Raw genomic sequence first — 21,831 nt, 5'->3', positions numbered from 1 at the left:
AAGATGTCACTAATGTTGAGACCCCTGTAGTATTATAAGAAGTCACTAATGTTTAGACCCCTTGTAGTATCATAAGAAGTCACTTATGTTGAGACCCCTGTAGTATCATAAGAAGTCACTAATGTTGAGATCCCTGTAGTATCATAAGAAGTCACTAATGTTGAGACCCCTGTAGTATCATAAGAAGTCACTAATGTTGAGACCCCTGTAGTATCATAAGATGTCACTAATGTTGAGACCCCTGTAGTATCATAGGAATTTAGTCACTAATTTTGAGACCCCTGTAGTATCATAAGATGTCACTAATGTTGAGACCCCTGTAGTATCATAAGATGTCACTAATTTTGAGACCCCTGTAGTATCATAATATGTCACTAATGTTGAGACCCCTGTAGTATCAAAAGAAGTCACTAATGTTGAGACCCCTGTAGTGTCATAAGATGTCACTAATGTTGAGACCCCTGAAGTTTCATAAGAAGTCACTAATGTTGAGACCCCTGTAGCATCATAAGAAGTCACTAATGTTGAGACCCCTATAGTATCATAAGATGTCACTAATGTTGAGACACCTGTAGTATCATAAGATGTCACTAATGTTGTGACCCCTGTAGTATCATAAGATGTCACTAATTTTGAGACCCCTGTAGTATCATAAGATGTCGCTAATGTTGAGACCCCTGTAGTATCATAAGAAATCACTAATGTTGAGACCCCTGTAGTATCATAGGAATTTAGTCACTAATTTTGAGACACCTGTAGTATCATAAGATGTCACTAATGTTGTAGTATTATAAGAAGTCACTAATGTTTAGACCCCTTGTAGTATCATAAGAAGTCACTTATGTTGAGACCCCTGTAGTATCATAAGATGTCTCTAATGTTGAGATCCCTGTAGTATCATAAGATGTCACTAATGTTCAGACCCCTGTAGTATCATAAGAAGTCACTAATGCTGCCCCTGTAGTATCATAAGAAGTTACTAATGTTGAGACCCCTGTAGTATCATAAGTCACTAATGTTGAGACCCCTGTAGAATCATAAGAAGTCACTAATGTTGAGACCACTGAACAATAAGAAGTCAGTTAGGTAGGGACCCATAAATGTAGAATTATAAGAAGCAACAATGTTGAGACCCCCGTAGTATCATAAGACGTCACTAATGTTGAGACCCCTGTAGTATCATACGATGTCACTAATGTTGAGCCCCCTGTAGTATCATAAGATGTCACTAATGTTGAGATCCCTGTAGTATCATACGATGTCACTAATGTTGAGAACCCCTGTAGTATCATAAGCAGTCACTAATGTTGAGATCCCTGTAGTATCATAAGATGTCACTAATGTTTAGACCCCTGTAGTATCATAAGATGTAACTAATGTTGAGATCCCTGTAGTATCATAAGTCACTAATGTTGAGACCCCTGTAGAATCATAGGAATTTAGTCACTAATTTTGAGACACCTGTAGTATCATAAGATGTCACTAATGTTGTAGTATTATAAGAAGTCACTAATGTTTAGACCCCTTGTAGTATCATAAGAAGTCACTTATGTTGAGACCCCTGTAGTATCATAAGAAGTTACTAATGTTGAGACCCCTGTAGTATCATAAGTCACTAATGTTGAGACCCCTGTAGAATCATAAGAAGTCACTAATGTTGAGACCACTGTAGTATCATAAGATGTCACTAATGTTGAGAACCCCTGTAGTATCATAAGATGTCACTAATGGTGAGACCCCTGTAGAATCATAGGAATTTAGTCACTAATTTTGAGACACCTGTAGTATCATAAGATGTCACTAATGTTGAGACACCTGTAGTATCATAAGATGTCACTAATGTTGTAGTATTATAAGAAGTCACTAATGTTTAGACCCCTTGTAGTATCATAAGAAGTCACTTATGTTGAGACCCCTGTAGTATCATAAGATGTCTCTAATGTTGAGATCCCTGTAGTATCATAAGAAGTCCCTAATGTTGAGACCCCTGTAGTATCATAAGAGGTCACTTATGTTGAGACCCCTGTAGTATCATAAGATGTCTCTAATGTTGAGATCCCTGTAGTATCATAAGAAGTCCCTAATGTTGAGACCCCTGTAGTATCATAAGATGTCTCTAATGTTGAGATCCCTGTAGTATCATAAGAAGTCCCTAATGTTGAGACCCCTGTAGTATCATAAGACATCACTAATGTTGACCCCTATAGTATCATAAGAAGTCACTAATGTTGAGACCACTGAACAATAAGAAGTCAGTTAGGTAGGGACCCATAAATGTAGAATTATAAGAAGCAACAATGTTGAGACCCCCGTAGTATCATAAGACGTCACTAATGTTGAGACCCCTGTAGTATCATACGATGTCACTAATGTTGAGCCCCCTGTAGTATCATAAGATGTCACTAATGTTTAGACCCCTGTAGTATCATAAGATGTAACTAATGTTGAGATCCCTGTAGTATCATAAGTCACTAATGTTGAGACCCCTGTAGAATCATAAGAAGTCACTAATGTTGAGACCACTGAACAATAAGAAGTCACTTAGGTTGGGACCCATAAATGTAGAATTATAAGAAACAACAATGTTGGGACCCCTGTAGAATCCTAAGAGGAACCCCAGTATCATCATTAAATGTAACCAATGTTTGGACTCTTGAAGAATCGTAAGAAGAACTAATGTTAGGACCCCAGTAGAATTATATGGCAACTAATTTTGAGTCCCCAGTAGAATCATAAGAGGCAACTAATGCCAGAACTAAATTATAACGGCTGACCCTGTAGAATCATAAGTGGCAACTAATTTTGAGGCCCCTATAGAATGATAACATGATACTATAAGCTGGGACCCCTATACAATTATAACATGATAGTATAAGTTGGGACCCCTATAGAATGATAACATGATACTATAAGCTAGCTGGGACCCCTATACAATTATAACTTGATTCTATAAGCTGGGACCCATATACAATGATAACATGATACTATAAGCTGGGACCCCTATAGAATCAGATGAGATGACTTTGAGGAGACCCCAGATCAAAACGACTAAAATAGTCCATATATTGGTGGGGTGTCGTGCTACTGTGTGATTCATAATGATGGCAAACGGCCATTGAATTGCCCAACTATCAGCTTACATCGTCATAAAGTGTAATAATTACACTTCAAAATGACCCTTACATATGACTGTCTAAGAGGCTCAACAGTCGATAGATATATTGTCAACAAGTTATCAAGACCTAAACTGTTGTGAAACCCTAACCATAGGTCCTCTTCAAGTGTCACTTTAAGTAACAAAACAACCTTAATTGTTCAAGGAAAACAGGATACCTCAACATCAGTCAGCGTTAAGTTAACCCTTTCAAGCCTGTGTAACTTTAGTACTCTACCATGCATTGATCTGGGCGAGTCCATTATGGTCTACAGTGGTGAAAGGGTTCACTATAGACCATAATGGACTAATCCAGATAAATGAATGGTAGAGTCTACTAAAGTTTCCTAGGGTTGAAAGTGTTAAGTAATGTCTGAGCCGACCTTTCTACTTCCTCCATCTGTCAAAACAGTACCTTATTAAGATTTCGCCCAACTGTAGATTAAAACAGTGACCCAAACTTTTGTTTTTATTCGGATGCTCTAGCACTGTGCTAAAGTGAAATTAGCACAAGCCCAAATCTAAGAAGGTGACTTTTGACACCATGTACTGACAATGCACATATATCCTTACTTATCCAAAAATAAACGAAGGTTGCAATCACGACATCCCTCATGACTCTATTAACTCATTCACCCCCAAAGACACATTTGAACTCTTCCAATTCAAAGCTTGGAATAGTTCATTAAAGAATTTCAAGGGTGAATGAGTTAAAGGGTGTGTATGTGGTGGGTCACGGGCTTCTTACAGGACAATGAAATGTATAGCATTTGTTAGCATTTATATGGCCAAATAAAATATATATATAGGTGGGCTTATTTACTTCTTATTTATCAGTTTGTGATATGCCCTGGCCTATGGGAGTGTCTTGCACTCTAGTACAATATATATATTGTACCATATAATGCATCTACCTGATGTTTTATTCGAGTGCATTATATAATTGTCATGATTTCTGACATCTAAATGTATTGATTTGTTGCCTCGAAAAAGAATCGGACCACCCTGAAAATAGTACAATAAACTTTTCTATGTTGTTGGCTTCATAGGATATCCAACTGATGATTCATGTCATGTTGGACCAGTGTTAACCCTTTCAACACTGTAGACCATAATGGACTCATCCAGATCAATGTATGGTAGAGTCTACTAAAGTTACATAGGGATGAAAGGGTTAAGGTCACTTTCATATATTTTTACGAACTCACAGCCCTAGCTATGAATACAAACTATCAAGATTTCAACCTTCTTATAACTAGAAGATATTTAAAATGTACTTCCAAACATCAATTCATGGTAACCCGAGAAGATATTTAAAATGGTACTTCCGAAGAGTCAACACATGGTAAAAATTCCTAAGTGACAAGAAAATAAATCAATATGTGTTGTAACAACTACTTTAGTATCGTACAAGGAAACTAGACAGCCAATAAAGATACTGGTGACGCTTGAGCATGTTGCGAGTGACTCTTCCTGTTAAGGTCATAGGAGTGTATTGATAAAGGGAAGTAGGAAGTACATCCCTAGTTGAAAATCCAATGTAGGGAGACAGTATCACAATTTCTGCATATTCTAATGTTTAATATTAGACTGATGGATATTGTATGTTTATTATTGACAGAACAGTGTGTTCTCTCAATATTAAAGTATTTCAAAGCAATGCAGGCATTGATTCAGGTTTTTTTATCAATGAGCCACATGTGTCCATTTTTCTGTACTTCAGGAAACTGGCTACCTATTTCATTACTGTATAATTTTTCAAGAAAGATAACTCTTACCCGCAATTACAATGTGCATATGGTTTTATTATAAAAAGTCAATTTTTAATTGTTTATAGATAATTTATTTGACATAATTCCAGCATTTATTAAATTGATATACATTAATGCAATACTTATCTATGGCAGTATCATTTTTATTGACATTATTTTGCAAAACATTGTGTCTTTCATTTTTTTTCAAAAGTCACTCCTTTTTACATAAATTTCCATTTAAATTCCTTAAAATTATGACAACCTATATTTCTTTGTGGCAGAAAATTTTCTTTATTTCAAAGCAATATAACTACTAAATTTGAAGAAATTCTACTTAGAAATGGCTACACAATCCTACTACCTTAATAACTACTTTAGCAGCGTTACAGGGAAGTACATCAAATAGATATGTCATAGCAGTTACAATACTATTTACAAGGAAGTATAAGGGATGTAGGAGGATGCTACCTCAAGTATTCTTGTTAAGTCCTTGGTAGAGAGATGTTATAACAGCTATTTTAGGATGGAAGTGTGTGGGTGGGTGTTCAGGGTTTAAGGGCTTTGTGTGGTTACGTAGGTCAATTTTCATGGTGTATCATTGATTATAATATATTACAGTAACTTTTCAGAATATAGTCTGAGATTTTCAAGGTGTTTTATATGGATTGTTTCACAGCGAGTTTAACAAGCCCTTGTATAATAGAGATATGTGCACTTTTGGGATAACTGTATTTGTATTATCTGTACACCTAGTAGACATATAAGGAAGGAGCCCCTAACAGTCTGTCTGTCACAGACGGTAAAATCTACGATGTTTACCAACAATAAATTAAGGACTGTTTTGCTCTGTATGAAATCTTTTTAACGTTATTTATTGTTCTGAAAATATACAATCCCCTTGTATGAATCATATATCACCACATGTGCTATATATAGAATTTCTGTCCACAGTAGTCATCCAGACCTACCCAAAAAAGTCTGTTAACTTACCCGACATTTTGTCTGTTGGCTGCTGACAAGGAAGTAACTAAACTTGATCTGAAATAAGAGAAAAAATACAGATATGAAAAAGAGAGGACATTGTGAACAATGAATTATAAATAGCTCGTGTTTACCGGTAATGGGCGGACCAATCTATTATTGACTGTTAACCCATGGCCAGTTGTGTAACAGGAATAATGTATAGCAAATGACATTTGCATATAAACTGTGTCCAATCTCTGTATAAATCAAAAACAAAATCCTTAAAATTACCTGTATTTGTATGCTCGACTCAAAATTCTACATTGTTATTCATCACAGCACTTGTAAACAAATCTTTGAGATCTAGCAATTATGGGCCGATTGCACTTGAGCACTCATTCAGAGACCCTGACAACCAGTGATAACCTGCAGTGACCTTGACCACAGTCCTCGACAAAATCATGCCTGCAGTGACCTTAACCAGGATACACCTTCAGTAATGACCTTGACCTAAACACACCTTCAGCAACGACCTTGACTTTAAAATACCTCTATAGTGACATTGACTAGGATATACCTGTAGTGGTCTTGTCAATGAAACAACAACAGCTGCCTTGACAAGGACACACCCAATGCACTAACTTCAGACTCTGTGCTTGCAGGGTTTCTTGGAGCAACTGGGATGTAGCCTTTCCTCTCCAATTTATATCTATTTTTATATATATATATATTTACAAATTAAGACAATCTAGAATCCTGTTCCTTTCTTCAGGGAAAGAGATTCGATTTTCCATTGAGTTTTACACATTATTTACTGTATGCATTTCGTTTTTCAAGTTCCTTAAGATTGTTTTTTGTTTGTTTACGGACTAACATCCTTGCAACACACATATTCAAGGTCATATGAGGAAGGGTGCCGGAGAAGAAACCATAGAAAATAGTACTCAGAAAAGGAAAGAGATAGGCTGAGATCAAGCTAGACTTGTTTCACTACCGTTTATGGGTAGCTTCCTCTACAGAAGAAAACTCCTGTTCTTTGAAATTCCCCCTATGTGCCTCAAATTCCACCATTTCAACAAGAAAATAGTGGTTTTCTTCAAACTATTTCCCCTATATGTTTTCTTTAAAGTTCAACAGTTATACAATACATAATACTGCTTTTGAATACATTTTCTTCAAATGATTTTAACAAAATTCTACAATTTTAAGCTTTAAGTTGTTTATAAATTCAAACATACTGCATACATGTATGTCGGACAAACCATTTATCTTTTACCTACATGACGCTAGAGCCTTGTAACAAAATTTGAATTTCCCCCAATTCTGAAAAAGGGTAGATTCCCCTAAAACCTAGATTGATCCCCGATAGATCCAAAATGTAGCAACGGTGCAGCAGATCTAGATCTATATACTGGTGTCCTCAATATCCCCTTAGCAAAAACCGAGGAAAACCTACAATTCTACAAAATATATTGCCTCTTATATAATTACAATAACATACATTGTCACACTGAGCAGGCATATTATTTAATTTCCCCACGTCTACAGGTGCAGTACATTTATAGATGTTCTTCAATTCCAATTAAAGTTGTTAGATACAGATCATTACACCTATGCAATGTACAAAGATAAAGATCGTTCCTTTCCTCTGGGTCTTTGCCAGGGTTCATCATGTTATGTGTTTTCCCACCCTCTACTCAACCATTACCGACCTACCTAAAGTACTAGGTACAGCTACATACAGTACAAAGTGACTACATCTACTTAACAACTTAAAATGGCAATATGTACAGTATGCCCAAGTGTAAATGTATATGGCTGTATTCACTTGCAGTTCAAAGCCGAAAGCACCTTACTTACAACTAATACAGAAGTTTGTCTTATAATCTTATCCAAAACACAAAGTTCTGTTTATTCTTGAGCAGCAGTGCAAAAACAAGATTCTCCTTTTCTTCCTTTTTCTGTGGACATTCTCATTTTTTCTTTGCTATTTTTTTTAATTCTTTTCTTTTCTCTCTCTCTCTGTTCTCATAAAGGCAATACATGTGTACATGTGTACCATTACATTTACTGGCGTCAAGTATATCAACTGATGTAAGTAAGAGTATATATAACAAGAGGCCAAGGGGCCTTAATAGCTCACCTGGTATTTTATTTTTCAATTTAAAACCTGCTGAGTACCATTCAGGTTTATCAAAGGAGTACAAGTAACAAAGTTGCATCTTCCATTTATAAATATTCAATTCCCTTTGCCCAAAGATTCTCTAAAACAAGTTTGGTTAGGTTAAAATCCCTTCAACGGTACAGAAGGAGAAGGATCTTTAATGTTTTCCTCTATTTCCCCTAATGGGCCCCACTAATCTGCCCCAAAGAAGGGGAATCCACACACCTCAGTTTAAACAAAATTGATTCTTTTCTCCCTAAGCATGCTTCAGACTGCATTTGGTTTAAATCCCTTCACTTGTATAGTAGGAGAAAAAAAATCCTCTATTTCCCCTATTGGGCCCCGCTCCTATGCCGCCAGAAGGCCCACACCCTCCGTTTATACAAACTTGAGTCTCCTTTGTCCAAAGATGCTCTAGGACAAATTTGGTCAAAATCCTTCAATTGGTTGAGGAGAAGATTTTTAAAGATTTACCTATTTTCCCCTATTTGGCCCCGTCCCTCTGCCCCCAGGGGGACCATACCCTCCGTTCATACAAAACTGAGAACCCTTTGGCCAATGATGCTCCAGACCAAATTTGGTCAAAATCCCTTCATCGGTACAAAAGGAGAAGGATATTTGATGTTTTCCTCTATTTCCCCTAATGGGCCCCACCCATCTGCCCTTAGAAGGAGGCCCACACACCTCAGTTTATACAAAATTGATTCTTTTGTCCCTAATCATGCTTCAGACTGCATTTGGTTAAAATCCCTTCACTTGTATAGCAGGAGAAAAAAAATCCTCTATTTCCCCTATTGGGCCCAGGTGAGCTAAATATAATATGAAATGTTTGATTGTAATTATACCACATATTGCAAAACATCTTGAATAAAAAGAAAATTACAAAAAGATTATGTACAGTACGACATCACTCAATGTATAATATTGGGTGCAAGGAGTGTGTCATACATCTAAATATACATCATTCTACATTATTTTAAGAATCCAACAATATGAAAACTTCTTCATCAGTTTATGTTTTAGCTTTATCATCAACCAAGTTTTATCAATATCTGTCGTTTAGTCTGACATAATGATATATATAAATGTAGGTAAAAATGGCAACAGTGCATTGTCATCAACAATGTTAAATATTAGCTCAAAGCAATATACATACATGCATACGTTACATACATGGAGCCAGCTGCCCCTGATCAATTATTTGTTATACATTCATCTGTGTTAATGCTGGAGTCATTTCCTTCATATAACAAGGCAAAAATATTGATAGAATGGAAGAAATTATGAGCGGATGTTTCACAGATTGGATAAACAATATCACACTATGTATAGCAACAGCTGTACATGTGTTGATTGGCGACTACAAAGACTGGAATTAACTGTTAAATTGTTCTTCATAGGGCACTAGATGTCAGTCCCTCTCCCACCCAATATTGTCCAGTACTTCTTCCATCCACACTCACATGTCCATCTTTCACTCAAGTTCACAAGCCAGTCAGTCTCCCACCTAACCTGAAACGATAGTCCCACTCCCATTCAATGTAGCAAGCCTGTCCCTCTCCTATCCAACCTCACATCATGACATGCAAGTCCCTCTCCCACCAAACCCCATAGGCCAGTCTCTCTCCCACCTAACCCCACAGGCCAGTCTCTCTCCCAGCTAACCCCACAGGCCAGTCTCTCTCCCAGCTAACCCCACAGGCCAGTCCCCCTACCAGCTAACCCCACAGGCCAGTACCTCATCCATCTAACCTCACAGACCAGTCTCTCTCCCACCTAACCTCGCAGGCCAGTCCCTCTCCCAGTTAACCCCACAGGCCAGTACCTCACCCACCTAACCTCGCAGGCCAGTCCCTCTCCCACCTAACCTCACAGGCCAGTCACTCTCCCATCTTACCTCAGACCGACCAGTCCCTCTCCCACCTAACCTCACAGACCAGTACCCCTCCCAGCTAACCTCACAGACCAGTCCCCCTCCCAGCTAGCCTCACAGGGCAGTCCCCCTACCACCTAGCCTCACAGACCAGTCCCCCTCCCACCTAGCCTCACAGACCAGTCCCCCTCCAACCTAACCTCACAGACCAGTCCCCCTCCCACCTTACCTCACAGGCCAGTCCCTCTCCCACCTAACCTCACAGACCATTCCCCCTCCCACCTAACCTTGCAGGCCAGTCCCCCTCCCACCTAACCTCGCAGGCCAGTACCTCTACCACCTAACCTAACAGGCCAGTTCCTTTTCCCAACCTAACCTGACAGGCCAGTCTCTCTCCCACCTAGCCTCACAGACCTGTCCCTCCCCCACCTAACCTCACTGACCAGTCCCCCTCCCACCTATAACCTCACAGACCAGTCCCTCTCCCACCTAATCTCACAGGCCAGTCCCTCTCTCACCTAGCCTCACAGACCAGTCCCTCTCCCACCTAACCTCACAGACCAGTCCCCCTCCCACCTAACCTCACAGACCAGTCCCTCTCCCACCTAACCTCAAAGACCAGTTCCCCTCCCATCTAACCTCACAGACCAGTCCCTCTCCCACCTAGCCTCACAGACCAGTCCCTATCCCACCTAACCTCACAGACCAGTCCCCCTCCCACCTAACCCAACAGGCCTTTCCCTCTCCCACCTAACCTCACAGACCAGTACCCCTCCCACATAACCTTACAGACCAGTCCCTCTCCCACCTAACCTCGCAGGCCAGTACCTCTACCACCTAACAGGCCAGTTCCTTTTCCCACCTAACCTGACAGGCCAGTCCCTCTCCCACCTTAATTCACAGGCCAGTCCCTCTCCCACCTAACCCCACAGGCCAGTCCCTCTCCCACCTTACCTCACAGACCAGTCCCCCTCCCACCTAACCTCGCAGGCCAGTCCCCCTCCCACCTAACCCCACAGGCCTTTCCCTCTCCCACCTAACCTCACAGACCAGTCTCTCTCCTACCTAGCCTCACAGACCAGTCCCTATCCCACCTTACCTCACAGACCAGTCCCCCTCCAACCTAACCTCACAGACCAGTCCCCCTCCCACCTTACCTCACAGGCCAGTCCCTCTCCCACCTAACCTCACAGACCATTCCCCCTCCCACCTAACCTTGCAGGCCAGTCCCCCTCCCACCTAACCTCGCAGGCCAGTACCTCTACCACCTAACCTAACAGGCCAGTTCCTTTTCCCACCTAACCTGACAGGCCAGTCCCTCTCCGACCTTAATTCACAGGCCAGTCCCTCTCCCACCTAACCCCACAGGCCAGTCCCTCTCCCACCTTACCTCACAGAACAGTCCCCCTCCCACCTAACCTCGCAGGCCAGTCCCCCTCCCACCTAACCCCACAGGCCTTTCCCTCTCCCACCTAACCTCACAGACCAGTACCCCTCCCACATAACCTTACAGACCAGTCCCTCTCCCACCTAACCTCACAGACCAGTACCCCTCCCACCTAACCTTACAGACCAGTCCCCCTCCCACCTAACCCCACAGGCCAGTCCCTCTCCCACCTAACCTCACAGACCAGTACCCCTCCCACCTAACCTTACAGACCAGTACCCCTCCCACCTAACCTCACAAACCAGTACCCCTCCCACCTAACCTTACAGACCAGTCCCCCTCCCAGCTAGCCTCACAGACTGGTCTCTCTTCACTCACCGATCCCTCCCCTATCAATCTTAGATGTTAGTTTCTCACTTCAGGTTATAGGCCATTCCCTCTCCCATTGAAGCTCCCACAGCCCCTTCCCACAACCAGGCTCCTCAATTTCTAATATTAAGTATTCCTCCTCAACAAAAAGATAACCTGCAATGCCCATCTTTCCCTCACAAACAGTCTCTCTCCACACCCAGGTTTCCTACCAATCTACAGTAAACAAGGATCTCTGATTTTTAACAAACATCCAGGATTGTAAATATACAATGGCCGCAACACACTTAAGCTCAAAACCTTTAACAATAATCTATCTAGCAACTAAAATATCTTGCCTTGAATGATATTGATCACTCGAGTCCAGGTACCTGTGGTAGAAACTTCTGTCTTTTTTAACCACTTAAGGTATCCCTCAGTGGAGATACAGGTTTAGGTATACCTTTATGATTATGCCTGGTCTAGCTGTTGTATTTTGCTCTTTCCTACCACGGTTAATCCTTGATTAATTCACCTTGTTCCACTTTTGGACCTCACTTAATACCATTATATTTCAAGGTCCTCCTTTTAACATCTTCGGGTCACCCTTGATTAATCAGCAAACCTCTTTATAGTGCCAACTACCTTACCAACCATCAACCAGGTCAGTGGGCAGTACACCACTAAATTACCACTAAACCTTCCCCCTAGGGGTTCCAATCTACCTATAGCTTGTAACACAATGAACTCACTGCCTGAACCCTTCCCCCTGGGGTTCCAATCTACCCTCTGCCTGAACCAATCCCTGGGGCTCAAATCTACCCTCTTCCTGAACCTTTCCCCCTGGGGGTTCCAATCTACCCATTGCCTGAACCCTTCCCCTTGAGGGTTCCAATCTACCCATTGCCTGAACCCTTCCCCCTGGGGGTTCCAATCTACCCATTGCTTGAACCCTTTCCCCTGGGGGCTCCAATCTACCCATTGCCTGAACCCTTCGCCCTGGGGGTTCTAATCTACCCAGTGCCTGAACCCTTCCCCCTGGGGGTTCCAATCTACCCATTGCCTGAACCCTTCCCCCTGGGGGTTCCACTCTACCCATTGCCTGAACCCTTCCCCCTGGGGGTTCCAATCTACCACTTTGATCTGCTGACTATCCCCTCCACCAAGCCCCATCCCCATTTGCAAAGGATTATCAGTAAGATTTTATTTTGCTTGCTTAAATATTTTCACTTTTTTAATCCCACAATTTGTGAATACCATTTTGCTCTGAATACCTAGACTATCTGCCAGCTTTTTCATGCATTTAATAGACACTTAAAAATGTTTACAGAAATTATACAAATTTTATTAACCCATCACTTTTGTAAATATGGTTTAGCTCTGAATACCTAGACTATCGGTGCTTTTTCATGCATAGACACAACTTACAAAAGGTTTTAGGAAATTCACACCATGTTGTTTTGAATTCATATAAACTAAGCCCCCTAAACCCTGTGATGTGTCCTATTACCCACTTATCAGGAATGTACAGAAACTGCCTCGCAATGAATGACTCACTGTGAATATTAACAGAGATACAGAACAATGGTGGATTTATAACAATACAGCATTTGACAAATACATGTGATATAATCATCTGGTCCGACTAGTCGCACTGGTTTGACTGGTTTCAAATGGAAGCAAGTCTATAAAGCTTATTCATTCTGTCTTAGAATATTAAAAGAAAATACAAAATGATTTTTTTTAAATTTAAGTTTCACCACAGAATTAGATTAGTTATCCAAGTCTGTGGTTTCACTCTTGTAAGAGTCTGTAATAAACTGTTTCCTTATTAATCATAATCTTCCTCAAATATCTATATTGGCAGCATACCACAAGTAATCTTTTTTAATAAATGTCAAACAAATACATCTGTTGGTACGACACAATAGGTAAGATGCATTAGGATAGGTATATCAGGTCTAAACAGTGGGACTGGGCGAAAGCTGAGAAGTGGGGTGGAATGATGCAGAATTAGAGACGGGGGGAGGTGCACGAAGATGCTTTGTTTCACCTCCACAAATTGTGTTACTTTGTTTCTATGTTACAATGGACTAAAAAGTATAATACTTTATTAAATATTTATCTTTTGAACAATGATATATAAAATATTTAATTTAAGTACGCGGTCTTGTGAACAAGTAAAAAAATAATATAATTTTTACCCGACTCACCCCCACAAAAAAAGATAACATGCGGAATGACCCCGCCCATAAATAATTTTCACCGTAATACCAGCACAGTACTGCGGATGTGGTCAACGATACCACGAGCAAATGTAACGTAATCATTGGAGCATTTACAATGCCCCTCGCCGCATACACCGGCGTTTTGTACGTAAGGCATGTTTATGACAAGAGCTGACCCACCGACAACCTTACCTGTGCGCTGTCCCGCCTGGAATCCTAGATATCCGTGCAGTATCAACTCTTCCGGAGTGGAAAGTAGCCGAGGTCATAGGTCACAGTGACGTGTTGCTGCTGAATAGACGAGTGCAATTGTCAATGAGCTGTAGGGGTGTTTTTAATATCTAGCAGCTGAGTTATAAAATAGACCACGCAGCTAGCTACATTCTAAACCCCTGATCTGGCCCAGAAGAAAACAAACTCCGGCGGAGAAGTTGAATTTAATTGTCGAGGTCACACTATGTTTTAATATACCGTTGGGAATAAGGCTACTAGGGCAAAATTTTAAGCACCTATCCAAATATGAGTATATATTATATGGGAATAAATCGACCATATATGCAATTTTTTAAGTGCTGATTAAAGACTCCTATTTTTAACAAAATATACTGTCAATTAAAATATGTGTCTAGTCCAAAATAAAAGAGGAGAGTTTTGACATTGAAAGATGATTTTGTTTTGTCGCTTTATATGACAAAAACATGCTGCATTTTACACGGGGGTAATCCCGATACTCGCTATTTCGCCAACTTCAGAGTGATACATGTGTTATAGAAGATTTAATACTTTAATTATGAATATTTTGACGTAATACACAAATCTATGTGTGTTTGATATACAGATGAATAAAACGCTTCCCCGTGTCATTGAAATGAAGTAAATAGATACAATAATAGAACGAATAATACTTTAGTTATTAAATATATCAATTTATCACGTGGACATTACATTTGTGCATAAACTGCTATTTAAAACTGGTGATACGGATTACGAACGTGCTCAATTTTAGTTGATACGGATTACGTTCTATGTTGATACGGATTACGTTCTATGTTGATACGGATTACATTTGTATTAAATCGATTATCAAGCGAGAGTTTTTTATCACTATTTATATCTCCGTCTCTTCAGGTGAGTTATATATCTTGTCAATATGTAAAAACAAACTTCTCCTAATCTACTCGGCCGATTTCAAAGGATTCTGATATGAGAACTANCAGGGAATCGAATAAGTAATCAGGGAATCGAATAAGTAATCAGGGAATCGAATAAGTAATGGAATAAGGAACTAGGAACTAGGAATCAACTTCATGGAGGTCTACCTGATGGTGTGCATCCAGGTATTATTTGTTCAATCTGACCCCTTTTTTACGGAGTGATGGCCCTTTGTTGAAAAACAGTTGTCCAGACAACTCCTCCAAAACTATGGGGCCAATTATAACGAATATTTTCGGATATGATAACTACCCCTTGGTGTTGTGCATCCGGGTAATTTTTTTCCAACCCTTTTTATGGAATTATGGCCCTTTCTTGAAAAATCGATGTCCAGACAACTTCTCCGGATCAACTCGGCTAATTTCGAGGTTTACAGATATGGTAACTGCCCCCTGATGTTGTAAATCCAAATAGTACTTTTTCATTCCGACCCTTTTAAAAGGAGTTATGGTCCTCTGTTAAAATAAAACTGTGTCTGTCTCCTAAAATCCTTGTCCGATTTCAATGAAAGTTTACAGATATGGTAATTACCCCCTGATGTCGTGCATAAGGGTAGTATTTTTTTCATTCCGACACTTTTTGACAAAGTTATGGCCCTTTGTTGAACAAATCTTAAAACTTTTTGTCCGGACAACTCGTTCTTAAGTTATGGATCGATTTCAACGAAACTCTCCAGATATGATAAGTACCACATGAAGTTGTGCATCCAGGCGTTGTTTTGTTTTCATTTCGAGCCTTTTTTTTCACAAAATGGACATTTGTAGAAAAATATTTCTACGGGCAACTCCTTCAAAACTGCGGGGCTAACTTATAGCCTTTTTTACAAAATGGCCCTTTGTTGAAAAATCCTTGTATGGACAACTCCTTTAAAACTACGGGGTTAATTTGATGTCGTGCATCAGGGTAGTATTTTTTTCATTCCGACCCTTTAAAAAGGAGTTATGGTCCTTTGTTGAGAGAAAAAGGTGTTGTCTCCGAAACTGCTGGTCGGATCAGGGTAATATTTCTTTCATTTCGACCCTTTATTAAGGAGTTATGGCCCTTTGTTTGAAATATTTGTCCTGACAGCTCTTCCTTAACTGCTATGACGATTTCAGCAAAACTGGTTCATCTGGGCTAACAATATTTGGTTTGCAAGTATGTTTTGCAATTGGGAGGAAGTACAGAAAGTATGTCACTTATCTATATACTTAAATAAGTGTACAGATCAGTGAATAAAGAAATCATTACTGGTGGGAGACTATGGATTGCTTTGCAATGCTTTACCTTACTTAGCCTTTAGCTTATAGTTCTGGTTTATATTGGAGCGGGGGTATTAGTTAGCCTTTGGCTTACAGTTCTAGTTGTTAAAGGTTGTGAGGTCGCGTCACCAAACATTTCGAACTCCCTCCCTTGAAATAAGAGTTACTGCCCCTTAATAAGTAGCTTATCATGTAAGTTTGTAACTTACTAGTTGAACTTAAGTGATTCCGAGACAGAATAATTGTTTTCATTTGACAATAGAGATTTCCAGTGGAAACAAATATCATTTGTTTAGTCATGTGATTTTGTCTTTTTTGATAGTCACACCATACATGTGCGAGTTGCAGTGTGTGGTGAATGAAATATATGTGATATGAATAAGACTGTAAGTTTATATAATTATCTGATACTTATTTGATTCCGATAGCACCTGTCTAGATTTCAAAATAACGAACATATTCGGTCTATATATAAATGATACACATCTTCTCCAAATGATGGTCAAGTTTGTAATGAGTGTAGTATTAAAACACAGAAGAAAAAAATCAAACTTTTGGGAAGTCTCAGATCTAGAAAAATAAAGAAAGTCGATTTTAAATATTCTATTTGTTCCTATGTGATGCTTTGTGACTAAGAAAATATCCCAAAATTTGTTAAAAAATATTGATTTCATTTAGTTGAAATATGATTGTTTGACCGTAATCCGTATCATTCCAGTTTGTAAATAAACGTAATCCGTATCACCCAGGTACGTAATCCGTATCACCCAGGTACGTCATCCGTATCAGGATACTTACCAACTGCATATTTTGGTAAAAATATCGCTAAAACTTATGTTAAGTTTAGACTATTCAATGTTGTTTTGTTAATGAGTCATTGGCCAAGACATGTGTTGTGTAAAAGTAATTTAATTAAATAGTTATTACATTCAAATCTCCACAAAGCAGTATGTAAACTGATGTCCGTACATATATATGATTATTCAGTCAAAACTAATTCAATTTAAATCAAAAATATTGATATAGCAGTTTAAGACCCACTTATAGTATATAGACTGAGTTACAATGGTAAGTTTTCAGTATTTATACAAGAAAGTGTAAAAATACCTCTCATGTTCTTCAATCATGGGAGCATTTTACTCTGCCGTAAGCCGTATTGACGTAATCCAAACAGCGAGTATCACTCTGACGTAAGCGAAATAGCGAGTATCGGGATTACCCCTGTGTTTTCAATTTTGCAATGATTATTCGCAATTATGTGGAAGAGAGGACACATTTTACGCAACAAAAAAACTTTTTTCTTAAGCGCAATGAATTATTTCATATCAAAACCGCTTACTATACTGCTTATTAATTAGAAATTATAGAAAACTCAATCTGTTTTTATCAAAATCAAGTTTTGGTTATACGATCTTCTTGACCGTTCCCATTATTTCGAGAGTGGGAGGGAGGTGATGTAGATCGGCCATGTTTTGAAATGGTCACCAAAATGCAAGTAGAGCACAAGAACTTGCGGGTTTTTTCCATGTCATAGGATTTATGTGAAATGAATAATTTTGTCTGGAAACGAAACAAAGGATCTGAAAGACGTTTAAACGCTTTGACCTATATACCCATGATAACATGAACGTTGCTCAAGGTAATATATTTGAATACACTTTTGACAGCATTACATCCCACGGAGCAATAACCAAACTAAACATCGTCTAGGCCTTCTGGATCGGTCTTAAATCTGAGCAAAATTCACATGAAGATTCTAAAACATGTTAAGCTTAAAAGTGTGTAACAGTCATTTATCCTATAGTACTCTACAGGCCAAATATGATGACCTGAATGTTTTATGAATCTTTAGAGGAAAACATTTACATTTTTCATAACTGACCCAATGAACTTGAAAGGAGGTCAATATCGTCTATTTAAACAAACTTGTAATTGTTAAAAGAGGCCGTTGAGACAGACAGACCGACGGACGATAGACGCTGCGCCATCGCTACACTGGCAAATTATACTAGTCGCCTCCCCATTGTCATTTAACATTTCAGCATCACGGCCAATTTTCAAAGGACCCTGCAGTCCCATTCTANTCCAGAATAATGGCCCGGATTCGATCCCTAGCGGGAGGCTTTAAAACCCTGCCATTATAGCAAGTTAAAATAGCAAAATTAAGCTAAAACGGACCTTGTCATTTGTGACATTGTCATTCAACATTTCAGCATCACGGCCAATTCTCAAAGGACCCTGCTGTCCCATTCTCAGTGCAGAGCTTCTGTAGCTGTCCGAGCTTAAAGTCAGTCTAAAGGACCACTTATACGCCGTTCGTCATCATCAACTGGTGGTTTTATTTTACTTGATCATTGTACACTTCTATATTGACTTTAGATGTAGTGGTAATGTGATGAAGCTATAGTTTAGTCATTGATAAGATTACAAGTCATGAATTTGTAATTTTGAAAACTCGTGTTTTGGTATTTCCCTGTAAGTAATTTAAACATTTCGTTTCAAAATGGCTTGCTATATTTCACATAAGATATTGACAAAAACCATATACTTTAGATCAAAGTCAAGTTTTGGTTTTAATTAAGGTCTTCCTAGCAGTTCGTATTATTTCTATCCTCCAGTTTCCAGCGGATACGCGCACTTATCACGTTCTGTGCACGTCTGGAACATGTCATGACGAAATTGAAGGTCCTGTACGTACCACTTTGTGGCCGACACAAGGAGACCAATTTGATCCTTTGCTGTACATCAAAAGAATCAAGTGGCAGTGTAACGGTAAAATTGACCGGCTTTGAAGTCAGCTGTCACTCCTCTGTAATCTTCAAAAGACAGTATAAGCCTTGCGATTGGTCAGTTTTTTATGCACCCGAAAACAATCAAATAGCTTTCCGCGTGGCTTCGATTATTATGTCATGACGTATTTCAGGGGTCAAGGTGATTTATTCGACCAAAATTGACAGGACTTAATTACTCCAAACGAGCAATTATCTTTATATCGTCTAGGCCTTATGAATCTCAACAGTATAGATCTTTGGTAGGATTAGCATATCTTAACACATTTGACCCTTGCAATCTTGGAAGTGGGTCGATGCCATTAACATTTGAACTTTTCTGATAATCCCCTATCCTAGCAAGCTACACGACATGTATAAATACTCTAGGTCATTCTTATGAAATTTTGGAACAAAGCATATGATTTTATAGTATTTGATGGCGGACCTACAAAAGTTTATGCAGGCCTGGTTAGGCTTGAACAAGGCTCGCCTGAAAACAGCATTTGTTTACTTGGTCCGACCTTATTCAATAAACGAACAACTCTGGTCCAACCTACGATGGCCAACAAGAGCCTGCCAAAAAGATAGGAATTTTCATCTCTTTTTGTAACATGGTTCACTAATTCAAATGTTTGTGTACCATGTAAAAGTGTACGTACCATGGTACAAAAAGATATGAAAGCAGAAATAAAATCAACCCGTTGCTTTTGTAATTTTATGTACCAAAATAACGGCCGAAAACAGCCATGGTACAGAAACATGTGAAACCATCAGACGTAAAGGTTACCAAGTATGACAAATTACACCATGATATCGCACGGAATGTCTGTTATTTTCATTACACCAAATGAATATCCTTTACCGAATTTTATAAATGTTTTACGTTAAAAAGGAAGTCATTATGGATTATTTTTCTAATACTTACATTTCTAATGTATTCTATCTGCTTCAACTTTTCAAATGAAAGAAACTCCAAATCAGTTGAAAACACCGACGGGGTCGTAGGGGACAAGGGGACAACAGGGGACAATCAATTTAATAGCATCGAAGAATAAATAGGCTACCTTTTTATAAAGTATTTTTGGGAAATGCGATGAGCTAGTTGTACGATTCTTTTATAAACGGGACATCTATCAAAACAAGGGAAATGACAAAAATATACAGATGTCCTTTATCCCTTTTGGAGACCCTGTCAAGGCCCCAATACTTACACAATTGCAACTAACTCTGTTTTTCATCAGAAGTGATTAATGAACCTCACGATTTGTTTTGACGTTGTAATTATGGCTTTACTATTCGGGGTCAGTTCTGGTCATAGTGTCCGATAACAACATTCCGATGCTCTGGTGGTACCCTTTTTTCATATCTATTTGTACCGTAGGTGGTACAAAAAGAAATGAAAAAAGTGTAACGCGGTACAAAAAGGAGAGCTTTCATATCTCTTTGTACCGGGCAAAAGTGTACCACGGTACAGAAAGATATGAAAATTCAAATAATTTTGCCGGCTGATATCGGCTGTTGGTACATACACATGTGAAAGTAAAGATTTTTTTTGTAAAGTTGTTTATAATCTTTATGTACCACGCATGGTTACGAAATGATTTGAATTTTCATATCTTTGTGTACCATGGTACACTTTTGTATGGTACAAAAAGATATGAAAATTCAAATCTTTGTGCACCATGTAAAAGTGCACCGTGGTACAAAAAGATATGAAAATTCAAATCTTTTTGTCAGGCTCTTGTCGGCCATCGTACCAACCAGTATAACCGTTTGATTCGCGAAAAACGAAAGCGGGCACACTTCTATACCTCCTTTAGCTGTGGTAGTTTTGTGATAAATCGACATGTCCTGATGGACACTAGATATTGTTTAGTCATTGATAAGATTACAAGTCATGGATTTGTAATATTAAGAACACGTGCGTGTTATGACTGTAAGTTTTGAGGGACACTTATGACTCTGTATATGTATTTATCACAGGGACCTGAGACTTTGTTACTGCTATATTTGGACCTAAACTAAGTTGTTTGAGTTATTTTACACCTTTGGGGGTTTAGATCGATTTTCGATAAAAACAACAACACCAAGCGTGTAAAATTGCTCTAAACACCTTAGTTTAGGTCCAAATATAGATGTAACAAATAATCAGGTCCCTGTGGTATTTGTGGGCGTTACTGCGAATTTTAACAGCGCTATCAGACGTGTGACTAAATCAACCATAGGTACATTTTGCGAATGAGGAAAAAACTACTAATGCACTAAGATACAGTGCTTTATATACAAAATAAAATCATGTACTGTATATAAGTGTATTGGTACATTTTCTCTCAGTCACGATAGGTATCGTGAACTAACTCAAGTATTTATTTCATATATTGTATTTATAATTTAAATAAAAATTATCAAACTTGAAACTATTGTACTTACTATCAATGCACTTACTATCAATATAATTGTCATGATGTCAATAAATGCAGACCTTCATATTGTTATCATAAATACGATCAGTTTGATATTTAATATGATATAAGATATAGAGAAGAAAAAGAAAAGAAAAAATAATAGAACATCGTAAAATGATCAAATATTTGCCATTACTTATTACTGATTCCCGTTGTGTATATGTTTTTTTTGTGTCAAAATCTTAATCAAGATGGGTAACAACTTCCGAGAACAACTCATTTTAAACTGAACTGTTCAACGGTTGTCACACAAAATTGCCGGACAAGATAT

The 21,831-nt window shown here is 38.8% G+C and overlaps 1 protein-coding gene across 1 annotated transcript in view; it reads right to left on the bottom strand.

The window, feature by feature from the left end:
- The window catches only part of LOC110460962 (gelsolin-like protein 2), a 34,410-nt gene extending 20,239 nt beyond the window's left edge, over positions 1–14,171 (bottom strand). Inside the window, exons 1-2 of the mRNA XM_021514204.1 lie at positions 14,064–14,171; positions 5,899–5,946 (exon numbers count right to left, since the gene is read on the bottom strand). Coding sequence (XP_021369879.1) covers positions 5,899–5,905 — 7 coding nt within the window. The 5' untranslated portion in view covers positions 5,906–5,946; positions 14,064–14,171. The remainder of the gene's footprint in view (positions 1–5,898; positions 5,947–14,063) is intronic.
- Positions 14,172–21,831: the final 7,660 nt, after the last annotated feature.

This window comes from Mizuhopecten yessoensis, unplaced genomic scaffold (genome assembly GCF_002113885.1).
Source record: "Mizuhopecten yessoensis strain PY_sf001 unplaced genomic scaffold, ASM211388v2 scaffold10529, whole genome shotgun sequence".
NCBI lineage: Eukaryota > Metazoa > Mollusca > Bivalvia > Pectinida > Pectinidae > Mizuhopecten > Mizuhopecten yessoensis.
Note: the sequence above shows the minus strand (reverse complement) of the source record. Positions and strands in the feature narration are given on the sequence as shown.